Source organism: Ixodes scapularis, unplaced genomic scaffold (genome assembly GCF_016920785.2).
Source record: "Ixodes scapularis isolate PalLabHiFi unplaced genomic scaffold, ASM1692078v2 PGA_scaffold8__174_contigs__length_109621045, whole genome shotgun sequence".
NCBI lineage: Eukaryota > Metazoa > Arthropoda > Arachnida > Ixodida > Ixodidae > Ixodes > Ixodes scapularis.
Window position 1 is genome coordinate 54,964,737 of NW_024609883.1, and position 13,603 is coordinate 54,978,339.

A 13,603-nucleotide genomic window follows, 5' to 3' on the forward strand; every position below is an offset into this window, starting at 1 on the left:
GAAGTCGAGAAAAAAGGTCAACCTTGGACCGTCGTCAAGAACCAAAAACAAACTGTTCCTAAAAACCCGAAGGTGCGTCTCACAGAAGAGATATTTATTTAAACCCTATTGCGAAGAAAAAAAAAAAAAGAAAAGAGCTTTGAGTGGAAGAATTTAACAAGGTGGCAATATTTACCTTCCATGAGTATTAATAAAAAAAAATTAATTGATAAAAATACAGTTAATACAAAGGTGCTAGCGAACTGGAGAATTACATATTGGACAAGAATAAGCAAGCTGAACAAAATAGTTTTTTTTCCATTCCTCAGGGATTATTATTGTTATAAATTATTTGGTCCATAATTGACGATAAAACCTGACACTGGGAAGGGAAAGCGTAAAATCAGTAATATACACAGGAAAGATACGAGGACAGATGCTGTTTTCCCCTTTTTTGGTTTCTCTTACGGTTTTTACTTTACTTATTACCACCCCAGTGACAGGATTAATTGACCTTCATGTAAACACCGCGACACTGTTAGCGAGAAACAACCATAGTGGGCTTTGTTTTTTTCTTAGTCATGGCTTTCATAAAAACTAGTAAATTAATGGAAAGTGCTCAGCTGGAGTACTAATCTCAGGGGTAAATTTTGATGCGTGCCCTTTCAAAGGAAAATGCGAAAAAAGCGCCGAAGTCGTGTTCGCGCTACAGTGTCGTGTGGCGCATTTGATTACTTGACAAGCATAGTTTATGGACCTGGTGCATGGCTTGAGTGGCTTAGCGATCTCATGACTGCTCCACCGCCATATATGACTTATACTTTAGAGGCCCCTATATCAACCAGTTCAATATAATAAAAATATAGCGCCCTCTCGCCAATTTCGCGCATGAAAGATATTTTAGAAGTTTTTATGGACTGTATATTCAACAATAAAACATTACAAGTGTCGACAAAGTCTTGAAGCAGTTGCAAAGAAAAATTGGTCAAGACGTTCTAGCTGGGGTGTGATGACTTTTTGACGCAATGCATCTTATTATTATATCATGTCTAATCTATAGAATGTCCATGAAGCATGGCGACAGAAATTTTATTGAGATGTGGTGATGGGATGTTTATAGTATTTGTAACATCTGTACGCATAGATTTCGGTCGAAAGGACGTCTGTAGAATATCTATAAAAATAAATACCTTGTGACTTTTAGACATCAGTAATTTATGAATAGGATTTCGACTGACTGCCTTATTTTGCTTTGTAAGGGGCACATTTTTTAAACTTTTCTCATTCGTTGACTGAGTATAACTGTACCATGGGGTTCGAATGAAGTGAGAACAGTGACGAAACTTCGACACCACTACCAGCGCAGGTTTCAAGCTTGGGCTGTGCTTGGCGAGGCTCAAACACACCGGAGTTCTGCGTGTTTGAACCTCGCCAAGCACAACCCAAGCTTGGAAGCTGCGCCAGTGGTGTGCTCCAGGTTCCGTCACTGTTCGCAGTTCATTTGAAATAGGTGGTAAAACAATACAAGTTTTTATCCGGAATTGCTTAAGAGGTTTGTTTTTCGTCGGTTCTTAATTTGTTGTTCAGTTCTGGGTTCACAAATTTATTTAAAAGTAGGGTTCCAGGCATAAACAAGATGCAGATGCATTCAGAGATACTTTTTCATTGTCAACTAAAAGTGAAGATGTTTTTTCTAAAACAAGAAACAAAGCCGGACAACACTTCATTGAGCCTGCGATGCAATCCTAATTCTGCTGCCATGGCTTGCAGGGTCCTCGTTCTTGCTGAAGAAGGCCGTGTCCCAAGGGATCTCGGCGTGGCGCTCGTGCTCCAAGAACCGTCGTCTAGACCTGTACGACCTGAATGCCCTGGACGACCCTTTCAAGAACGGCTACATCTTCCCAGAAATCGAGTGGGAGCTGGAGGCGCCGCAGCCAGAACACAGGATCCGAGAGGTGCGTTGAAATTCCCGCCAGGGATCTCTGATCACGTGGTACCGGGCCCGAATAAATGCAAACGGAATAACGAAAATAATCCCTGGAGAAGGGGAACAAGAGGGACAAAGGACAAACATAAATCTCCAAACACAATAACAATAAAAATGTGTTTGGAGATTTATGTTTGTCCTTTGTCCCTCTTGTTCCCCTTCTCCAGGGATTACTTTCGTCATTCTTGTCCAGCTCGCTTGCACCTTTGCATTTAATTGCATTATAATTATAACCTTAAATTTGCAAGTTTCACCCTTGTTGGTGTTAGACTGGTGGCAGCTGATAAAACCCGTTTGCTCTACTGACGTCTAACCCCTGGTTAGCTGAGTTGGTAGAGCGCTCCACTTATAATGGAGAGGTCCCGGGTTCGATAGCCGGACCAGGCGGATTTTTTCGGTCGCTCACCAGTCACCTAGCTGTGTTTGGAGATTTATGTTTGTCCTTTGTCCCTCTTGTTCCCCTTCTCCAGGGATTATTTTCGTCATTCTTGCCCAGCTCGCTTGCACCTTTGCATTTAATTGCATTATAATTATAACGGAATAGCCCGTTTTTTCCCATGCATACTGCACTCCCTGGAGACCCCTGAGAACTGATAAAATTTCTGAGTGGAAAGGAGGTTACTAGGCTGTGCGACTACTGTGCTAGCCCAAATACATTATCAGAGAATAGATCTTACTCCGCGGCTATCTAATGGCCTTGGAGCCGACAGCGTTTGCGTAGTGATAACGGCTGGACACGAGCAGTCTTGAGGTTCCCACGTTGAACTGGAAGAGGTGGCTGCCGCCATCTATCGTCATTGACAGCCTTCGAGGCAGCGGAAACAGCTGTTTCTGTTGAATCGGCGTATTCTGTATCCCGGTGCATCGGTGGCAGCCCTCTACCTCGGCTCAGCATCAAAGTATGGTGCCAGCTTAGTAGCCCTGGACCGGAATTGTAGTTTAATTGCTTATCAGCGGTAAGTCAAAGTAAACTAATGGCGTCTCAGTTTTACGATCGGAAACTGCTAAAATTATGACGAGGGATATAAACGGATTTCCAGAATTTTTGTAGATCCCGACACTGCGTGCTATCTACCATACATGCGAAAAAAAAATACACAAGAAAACTTGTGTTTGTCATTTTAATAAACTTAAGGAACACAATGTGTCATGCTTGCATGATGCATACGTTATGACTTCTTATGCTTGGTTGCGAAATGCTTTGGGTGGTTCCCGGTGCGTTGCTCTCATGACACATTCATGCAGTATCGTGGCCGTTACCAAAACAAAATAACTTGACTGGTTAGTTCGCCGGAAATTGCAGTTTATATTCGTTGCTGTCCTGCAAAATAACGAAATACCGTTACCATTCTTCCTAAAGGTCCAACGAACGTTACTTCTGCGTTACTTTTGATTTCCCCTTTGTTTTGCTTCTATAAGCCACGGACATTAACTGAGACACAAATCAAATATTGTAATTGATTTTACGATGTGTTATATTGTTTAATTTGTAGATTTTAAATGATCGACTTTCTCAAGCGTAATACTTTTTTGCCCAAGGTGGGGTTGATAGAATGCCAATTAACTACATTTTTTAACGGAAATTCTGAACAGCGGATTTATCTAAGAACTGAGAACAAAATCTCCGATGGCCGACATATTCTTGCCGTCCAGACGGCAGTTGGTTCTAGTGAGGCGGATGTGAGTCTACGACACGACGAGAATGATATTCGAAAAGCATCAGGGCCCTCTTGTTAGAAAGGCCTTCCTATGTAGTGGAGGCGGGTGCGGGTTTCGAGCCGCCAAGGAACTTGTGGCTTGTTTTGAGCCGAAACAATTGTAAAACTCTAAAATGATCCCGAGAAAAAAATACGAAATTTTTCTTTTGCTGTCTAGTTAAGAGAATCATAGTCATTTTAAATTCAAACGAGCACGTCAGTACGTTACTAAAAATCTAACGCATTTCAAGTAACGTCATTCTCGTAACGCATTCCAATACTGACTCATAGAATGCCGCAGTTTAACAGAATGAACAAGTTTAAATTTATTAATGACCCCTAATATTATAAGATCACTCAGTGGGCTACGTTTTGTAATTCAGAAGTTAGCTGTGCGTGTGTACGGTCGTCTACTACCGCAGGCTCCCTCGAGACATACTTAGCCCAGCTGCTTGCGCTTCTGTTTGCCACCACCTCGTGAACGCCGAGCAAAAGGCGCTTGACTACAAATCGCACACTCAGGGTCGGGATACGCGCTGCGGCGCAAGGTAAATTTAGATAATTGTGATTACGTTTTATTAATTTTGGCTAAGTGTACATACTTCTATCTGCTTAGTACGCTGACGCATTTCCTGATATTGGCAACGTGTGCTTTATGTAGCCTTGGCTTGAGTATGAAGGCCTTTCGTCACGCTCGGGCGCGTTGCTTCTCGCATGAAATCCTGCCCATAAACACATTCTGTGCTGAAGAGAAAAAACTATTAGTGCCCAAGTGCGCCCAGAACGGCGGTGAACTTAAAGCCAAGATAAAGAACTGTAAGGCGACGTTTTTTTTTATTGAGACTGAGCCTTAGAAACCACAATTGTACATTGCTCAAGACCAGCGGTAAGTATCTAAAAAAATATAGTAGGAAGTTTTGGAAGCGTGGTTGAGTGGTCCTTACTTCCAGCGCGTTTTTGTTTGGTGCGGCTTTACATTGATCGGCAGCTGAGAGGTCGAGACCGTGTGCAGTGGTAATAAACAAAGCGATACTTTTTACTGCGTTGAACATTTCTTCGTAAGAAGTAAGCGCAAGAAGGCGGATTACGACACGGGTGCCGGTCCTTGTGCACACGCTCTTTTTCATATTTATTGTCGATGTTCAGCGTCTACCAACACTAACCCGAACTTTGAAATTGTGGGTGTAAAATGGAAACTTTCCATAAGGAAAATAATTCTATTTGAATAACCTCCCTTGCACAAATTTTCTTTCGTTCTTTTTTTTTTTTTGGGGGGGGGGGGGGGGGTTGAGGAATAATTGGAAAGAAATAAACGATAAAAAGCGTAAAGCGAGAAATATTACGTTGGCTTCGAAGTAGGTTTCTCAATGAAGTAAATTACACTCAACTAAGGTGAAAAGGAAGCAAAATGCATTTTTTTTTTTTTTGCCGTAGCACGTGGACGAGTTCCTCTGCTGGGGCTGCAATTCTTCGGGCGAGAGTCTCCTAGTCTGGGTCGCCAGGGAGCCCGGAGGAGCGGTCAGGGCCTGCTTCAGGCTCAGGGACGCCGATGGCCGGACGTGGGGCCTGACCAGGGCTGCGTTCGCCGACGGTTCGAACCAGGAGTCGCGGCGCTTCTCGGCGGGGAGGCTCCACCTGACCTGCCTGCAGCCAATGCGAAAGTGGAGGATTGCCTTCAACGGGCACTTGAGGTACGGCAACAACAAAACAATAGAAAACATATCTGCGAGATTCGTTTCTAAACAGTGTGGGTATGATGAAAGCATCAGTGCCATCAGAAGGGACCTTCAATGTATGCCACTATACTTTCGCAAAGAAATGTTTCATCTAAAGCTGATCCATAACACAAACTCGAACAATACAAGAATGCAAGAGTTGGAATTTTCATCCACAATATTTTATTTCATAAGAAAAAGATCACGCTCAACTGCTGAACTGATGCTTTCAAACACCCGTTTCTTTTTTCGCTTAAATTTGAAGAATGTAATCGGCTAGCCAGATCATAGTTTCAATGCTGTCGAATGACGCATTTTTCTTTTCAATCTTTGATAAACGAAATTGAATAATGCTTTTCCCTGATATTGTGATTATTTCTCTTTGTAGTAAAGTTTAATATTGTTTGTATTTTCGTGTGAATTTTTCGTTGTGTACATTAGGTATATTTGAGTGGAGATATCACGCCATGTTACTGCGTATACCTGTGTGTATATTTAAGTGCATTTGTATACGTTTACCATTTTCACTGCTCTGTCATAATATATGGACCTCGGCACTTGTGAAAACAGCAAATAAATAAATGAATAAATGAACAATAAATCAAACAAACAAAACAGCACGAACACACACAAACAAAAAATAAAAGTATAAACATATAAAAAAATAAAAATAAATAAATAGATAAGTAAAAAAATGAATAAATAAATATATACACGCAAGAACAAGTTAATAATCACACGAATAAAGAGTATACAAAAAATAAAAAAATAACTAAATATCTAAATAATTAAATAAGTAAATATTACATAGTATTACTTGGATTAGAGGCCCAGCATTTTGTAACTACGTTCATTTACGCACAGTCGCAAGCATGTTGTCACACCAACGCCTCATGCTCGAGCTACGCACGCGTGAACGTAAATTTAGCTGGACTGTACCTGCACGTGCATGTCCACAGAAGCAAAGAAATATGGCAGGGGTCAAAATGCCATTCATAATGTTTCCAGCGTTTAGTTCAGCGTACAACATATTATTGTGTCGGAAAGCCAAATATGGAAGCCCGTAGCGTAGCACATACAGACAATGAGCTCTGAAAAGTTCCTGCACAGAAAGGGCGTATCGATGCCGTTAAGACAAACGTGATATGCGTGCGTTCTGCTGATCTTCACTTCCTCGCCCATGCCAACATCTATGCGCCAAGAAACGGTGGAAAAGGAGAGGAGAGCACATGGGGCCGTGTGAACGCCAATCTCTGGTTGGTGGGATCAGTGCGTACACCCAAAGCTTGCTGCCTTTGCCACCACTCCACTCGTCAAAGACGCGAAACGCCGGCATCCACAGTTTGGCTCTCGCATTCGAACGGGTTCGACGAGCGCGGTGTAGGCAAAGATCGCTAGTTCTATTTGTACCCACTAATCATGCGAATCAGAGCTCGGCGTTTTGACTTCCCCAGGCGCTCCCGTTTCCTTCTTTCCCTCAGTTTCTCGGCGCATTGGTCGCTCCGTCGCACACCAATCCTCCCTCAAAGTTTTGTTTTCTGTCACCAGAGTGTAAAGCTTGCCGAAGACTGACTCCACATTTTATGTGCCGTTTCTTTAGGTATTTTTCTTTTATTCTTTTTAACTGCCTTGAAATCTTGAAAGAGGACGACAAGAAACAAATTATCTGGTTCACCCGCCGAGTTATTCGAAAGATATGATACCGAAACTCAGTACAAGGCTGCACAGTCACTGCGTTTGTTCCCGCTCGAGCTCTCCCATCGGTGTCTTCCCCCAAGGGAAGACACGTAGGAGAAGAGTCTAGCAGCCAGTGCCAGTTTGATCTTGAGCGTGTATCGAGGATTGAGAAGCATCGAGGATTGGGGAGGAAGGTTGAGTAGTGTATCGAGGTTCGAGAATTGAGGAGCGATAGTTGGCACTGATATAGCCACCACTGGCGGCTTAAATAATGTCGGCTGTGGTTGGTTATGCTCACACATGTTGCGTCGCCGTTGGCTAATCATCCGGCTACCCGATTGTTTGCGGAGCGACAATAAGATTCCAGGGGCGCGCCACACCCCGCGTCGTTCGGCCCGAGAATTCAAATTAACATGTTTCAAGGTGCTAGCTGCTTTGTGGGAATCTATCAAAATCAACCATGAATGTGAATGGGGCCAGCTGAACGTGAAAAACACACAAAGAAAAAATATAACATTCGCACCGCTGGACTAGCAACGGTGGACTAGCACCGCTGGCATGTCCCTCGACAGCTTTTTGGAATTAATAAGTGTTTACCTGAAGGTGACGGTGGTGTCCTATCAAGATCAGCAGTATGTGCAAAAAAGCGGTGTTTGCATCGGGTCTCGAGTGGCTCCTTAACTCAGCGATGTGTTTCTCGCAACATGCGGATTCGCTATCCAACGAAGCATGGAAGGTCCCTGGATTGAAGTCATCTTCCGCTACGCTGATAATTTTTTAATACTTTGTAACATGGAGGTAGAAGAACAAGACAACGGTCGCCGTGAGTATGTCATGAGGTGCTTTGAACAGAGCGGCTCAGGACTTGAGTTCACTCATGAACTACTCGTAAACAAATCTATCAGATTCCTAGATCCTGCCTTAGACTTTAAAGTTGGCCGCGTCTGCTGGCGATACCAAGCTCGGTTCTGCAAAGGATTTCTTCCATTCGAATCCAGACATTCAAAGAACGTCAAACGTGAGGTCGCCACTACGGCCCTAACATCAGCCTTAAAGAAGTCATGCGAACACCGGTCCCAGAAGAGTTTTGACACACAGATATCCAGGCTACTTGAAGCTGGATATTTGGAAACACTACTAGTATCAATATGTGAAAAGATCTCCCAGAAGTTGAAGCGCTGACAGGAAGGCATAGAGCAAACAACAACAAAAAAAAGTCTGGATATTCCGTCGTGGTAGCACCATATCTCCATGGCATCACTCACCGGCTAAAAAAAATTGCAGGCCGGCAAGGGGTCCAAGTGATAAGCTTCGCGCCGAACAAAGGGTATACAATGTGCGGCAGGGTAAACGAAAACCAACGTAGGCACCATGATGCATGTGACATCGCACACAAAAAAAGGTACGCCTAATGTCAAAAATAAGTAATTTATAACATTCCATTAACATGTGGAAGGTGTTCTATTGGGCAGGCAGGGCGCCCTATTAATGATAGAACCAGGGAACATGCCACGTCTCTACGAAACTTGACAACAGCAGGACACCTTGCAGCCCATTGTCGCGCATGCCCATGCGAAGCAACGTTGTGCAACGTAAACATCGTGGGGCGACATAAAAATCAACTCCCCCGTGAACTACTGGAAGCCCTAGCCATCGAAGGAAAAGGCGGGGACTGTGTTAGTGCCTCTTCCGTTGCACTACACGACCCAGAGACGATGTTCCTGCGGAATGAAATGAATTCCAGGCAAAAATAGAAGTAAAAGATCGCTTAAGACGGAAGAAAAGGGATGAGAACATTCCGACAGCAGAGAGGTCAATGCGTTGAAGGAAAAGAAATTTAAAATCAAATGTAAAAAAATAACACGTAAACCTAGTGTAAAGAATTTAAAAAAATCTAAGTTTGTGTAAAGAAAAAGAAAACCGATAGCAATGATTAGCAGAAAAGGAAAAAGTGGCATCAAATGTTGCTAGTCCAGCGGTGCGAATGTTATATTTTTTCTCTGTGTGTTTTTTTATGTTCAGCTGACCCCATTCACAAGCAATAAACCAACTTGCTCAGCTAAAGCCTGTAACAACAATGAACGCGCGACTTTTAAACTGGGTCGACGTATCTCTCGAAGGTGCCTCCTCTCCAATTTCGTCGGCTTGCTCGTCTTTGAGAGATGGTAGTCATGGTGGAATATTATGCACAGTCGTAGTTTTTGTGTGCTATTAAGGATACTTTATCTAAATTTAATGATAATGTACTACGTGTATATATCCTGACAGTGTGAGCAAAGTAGGTCAAAAATATGTCCCCTTAACCCCCTCAGCGGACGTCAGCTTTGCTAGAAGTGGCACTGAAGATTGTTGCTGACTCCTGACAGCTGACGAAGGCATACGAGATAATGAAGGAAAGTGTGAAGCTCGGTCCTCCGACCTGGAAGTTCCAACGTGTACGTTGGCCATGAAGGTAGAGTGGAGTGAAATAAGAAATGAAACTGCACGACGTTAACGCCATCTCTTGGCGTCAACATCGGGAATTACAGTCACTGACAGCCTAATAAATGCAGGTCGTGGCTTAATATATGTTTACGTTCCTTGCTTCGTAATTCGCTATTTTGTGTCCTTATCAGCGACTAGCTCATTCTCATTGGCTTGGGAGCAGTGTTACGTCGTTGCCCTTGAAGCAGAATTTTAGCCGCTCCTTCCAGGACGTCTGGCTCGTACCGGGAGTGTACTCCGCAATTCAACCTTGCGCCACGATCGCTGAACCACCCAGTATTTTTCAGCATCACTATTGATACATGGTGGATTTTCGGTACATCATTCACAAGACCGGTGGACCCCGGAAGTGCAGGATCAGAGCCGCGAAGCAGGCGAACATGTCGCTATGTTTTGTTCCAGCGTAAGTCCAGACGCAGACGACGCTATACAAGTTAATGAACCGACCAAGGAGCGTCAAAAGCGCACGTCACTGGGTCTTTTTTGTTTATGATTAGTTCAGCAACTAAATAACACGTAAAGAGATGTGGCGAGGACTACGTTGGTGCGGTTCTGACGACGTCTGATGGTCCACATCGGTTCCCCCTAACAGCATTACGTTAGGGGGAATGCGGAGCGCAATTTCGTCTGCTTCTTTTTGCAGGGGCTACGGTAACGCCAGGAAGACGCCGAGCTCTGATTGCTTCTGATTGAAAGATAATGGATAGACCTCAAAGCAAGCTGCTTTCTGGTCTATTCACTATCCCTCCACTCGGAGTAAAGTAGAGCTCGGCGTATTTTTGACGTCACCACAAATCATGCAAAAAGAAGCAGACAAACTTGCTCTCCGCATTCATCCTTCCGGAAAACTGCTGAATGCTTTAAATGGAGTGCCATGACGATGTACTTTCGGTACTGCCAGCTTGGAATCTTCGGGTCGTAGCGTCGTCTGCGGTCGAGCTTAGAGTAAAACGTATAGTATAGTCGGTCATATCGGCCAGGATATTCGTGTTACTGCCATTCCGCCAAACTACATATAAAAACAACAAAAACAACAAAAAAGACCGCATTAAGTCCTTAGACACACAAACAAGACATTAGAGCGCTTTTTATTTGCATGGTCGGTTAGTACATTTAAGCACCTCCACTTCAATTTAAAGCGCCATTTAGTTTCACGAAGTAGTCTTATTTGTTTTATTTATTTAAAAAAAGAGAAGTCACAACTATTCTGCATCCCTGGAAGCATTTCGTGTCATATCAGATTGAGGAATATGTTTTACACTTCGTGAAAACATTTCTAAATGTAATTATTAATGTAATATTTTTCTCAAAATATTTAAGATTTGGCATTCCAGGAACGCCAGAAAAATAAAAACTGTGTAGATAAATTTGAGAGCTGCAGATACTAGGTTGTGTTTTAAGTGTTCTTCGTAATTCATGTCAGATATAACTGGTTTGTTTTGCATCAAGAAATAAACAAATCATGTAAAGTGTGCCGATGAAAACAAATATGGCCCAATCACGTGGTGAATTTTTTTTCACTTTCATATGAAATGCTAAAAAAACAAGCAAATTAGTCGTTAGTTGTTTATACAGCAGGAGCTTAGTCTGCCAGAACATGGCGACATTGTTACCCGTTGTAGATGAGCAATTTAGCCAGTGCGGTACAACCGCTAGCCTGGGGTCTTTAACGTGCACCACGCAGTAGTGATACACGACCGCACGCCGGTACGATGCTCATCCAGATCGAAACGGGCAGGGGTGGGGCTCAAACTGCTCGAACCCAGGATCCTGGGTTCTGCAGCGCGAGCTTTCGCTCCACGCGCATCGAGCTGGGTGTGCGCTTTAGCCCACTCGGCCACCGATCCCCCCATATTAAATGCTGTCGCATTTAATATAGCATCAAGAAAGTAATTGTCGAAAAAGAAAACGTGAAGGTGCTGACACAGCGTCGCGTGCCTGGAAGGTGGAGACTGGAGTTAACGTTCGCTGCGTTTCTCATAAAACATAGTTCTGCAGGCTGTAGCACGATTCCGCCGTAGCAGGTCTACCGTCTCGATTCCACGCGCCTTTTCCCCAAGTGCCAGAAAACCCACTGAGAAAAGTCCGTGTCTTGCTTGCCCGAGTATCAATACTCCTGTGCCCAATTATCCCTCCTTGCCAGTGCTCCAATCCCCTCGGTCAGCTCTGATTTTTTATTTATTTATTCAAGACGCATTTCCTTCCCTAGTGATTCTTTATGGGCTTCATGCTTGTCAACAAAACAGAATTGTAGGTTGTTCATTTACATGGGAGGTATTCACTGGACGCCATATTTGTGGGTGCTGTTTAGAGCGCATGCTCAGAACGAGGTCACATTAATAGCCTGCTAAGACCGGCAACCTTGATGGTGCTAAATGCACGCTCCAAAAGGACTGCGGAAGTTCGCCGTCAGCACGCGCTCAGCAGCAGCGCACACGGATATGGCCGCCAGTCAATACTCCCAATAGAAGCACACAGAGGTTTCTGGGAGCAATAGTTACGCTTCTTAAATACAGCAAAATCGCATGATCATCATGAAGAAGTCCAGAATATTCAGCTCGCTGTTGGACAACCCTTATGTTTTCTGGGTGACTTTACGTTTTTCAGGGAGCACAACGGATTGGCAGTTAAGAACTTAGTATTTAGCATATCACCAAGCAGTTCTGCCACTTTTTTTTTCTGCAAGCAATAGTTGAATGAATACAGCACCACGGTGTCCTTCCCTTTTGTGTTCTTAAGAATTCCTCCTTTATCTGTCGCAGCCGAGCCAGTTCTGGAAAGAACTAGCGGTCGAAACTGTCTTAAGCAGAAATACGGTTCACTGTGACAGATGTGCATGTGTGTTCGACGTTTTTCGAAGAGATCAAGACTAAACAATATAGCGAGAGAAATTGATGAGTCCCTTTTTATTGCCAGTTATGAAAAGAGCATGTGTGTTACTGCCCCGTCGGTGGCCTTGGCGGGGGTCGAGTTTGATTTTACCAAAAGATGCGGCAAGTTTCTCTAGGCGCGCGTCGGCATGCTGGGGGTGTGTTATCGGGTTGATTGTTTGGTTACTATCTTCCCGTTTCTTGCTCGCTTCCAGTTTCGTGCAGAATTAACATTTTCAGTTGCCAGACAATGCTGTGTTTGAGCGCCCCTCTAATCCTTTGTTTTTCCGAGCGTTTAAAAAAATTATGATAAAAAGATTTGCTCAACTGCAGTACTTGTTGAAGAAATTGAAGTTACGTGTTATCCTTTAGGACTAGAATATTTGAACAATGCACAAAGTTGCAGTGCTTTGGAGTTAGCCGGGCATGAAAAGCGGGGGGAACCTAGGCGTAGATAGCGGGTGAATTTGCAACCGCCGGTTTCAGACGGGGGTTCGGGGATTTGAATATTTTATGCACCTCCTGTTTGATTTATAAAAAAAAAGTAAAAGAAAAAATTCTGGAATATTTTTATGGAATTATTTTTAGTAAAATATTTGATAGTTAATAGGATCTTGCTAATGCATGCGCATATATGGCGTGAAAACTACTCTGGTATACCTTGATTCAATAGTATATACACTTTGCCTTCGAATATAAATACCGCGACAAGTGCAACAGCCTTCACACCGACTGCATTTCGGTGCCTTTCCCTTTGTTTCAGAGAGAAGACCGTTGATGGAACCGGAGAAACACAGCACGTCGAGCTTCGAATGTTGTGAGTGCTCATTTAGGGTAGATTCTTTCGAAGCGTCGTTGCCTAAACGTAGAAAGATTTCCGTTAACATACCTCCAGGGGACAAAAATAGCAAATTCTCTGAACTGCTGTAAAATATAGAAAACGTCTCAATAATATTTTCCATATATTAGATAACTTCAAAAGCAGTTTCCTTTCGTTCCTGGGAGTTACGTTTACAGGCGATTCGCAATGCGACAGTGAGCATGGCGTGAAACGTCAAGGTGAGTCTCTCATAGCAGATTATTTTTTGTTATCTAAGCCTATTTACAGCCACGTCATTAGCCAAGCTTCCTCCGTAGATTGCAGCAATCGGCTCTCAATTTCAACAGATTTACAAAAACGGAGACGCACCAGAT

At 43.4% G+C, this 13,603-nt stretch overlaps 1 protein-coding gene across 1 annotated transcript in view; it reads left to right on the top strand.

Moving 5' to 3' along the window:
* LOC120843974 (putative phosphoenolpyruvate synthase) overlaps nucleotides 1-13,603 on the top strand; it is a 110,272-nt gene that overhangs the window by 34,895 nt on the left and 61,774 nt on the right. The window contains exons 2-4 of the mRNA XM_040215506.3: nucleotides 1,750-1,934; nucleotides 5,098-5,354; nucleotides 13,173-13,226. Of these exons, the coding sequence (XP_040071440.1) occupies nucleotides 1,750-1,934; nucleotides 5,098-5,354; nucleotides 13,173-13,226 (496 nt within the window). The remainder of the gene's footprint in view (nucleotides 1-1,749; nucleotides 1,935-5,097; nucleotides 5,355-13,172; nucleotides 13,227-13,603) is intronic.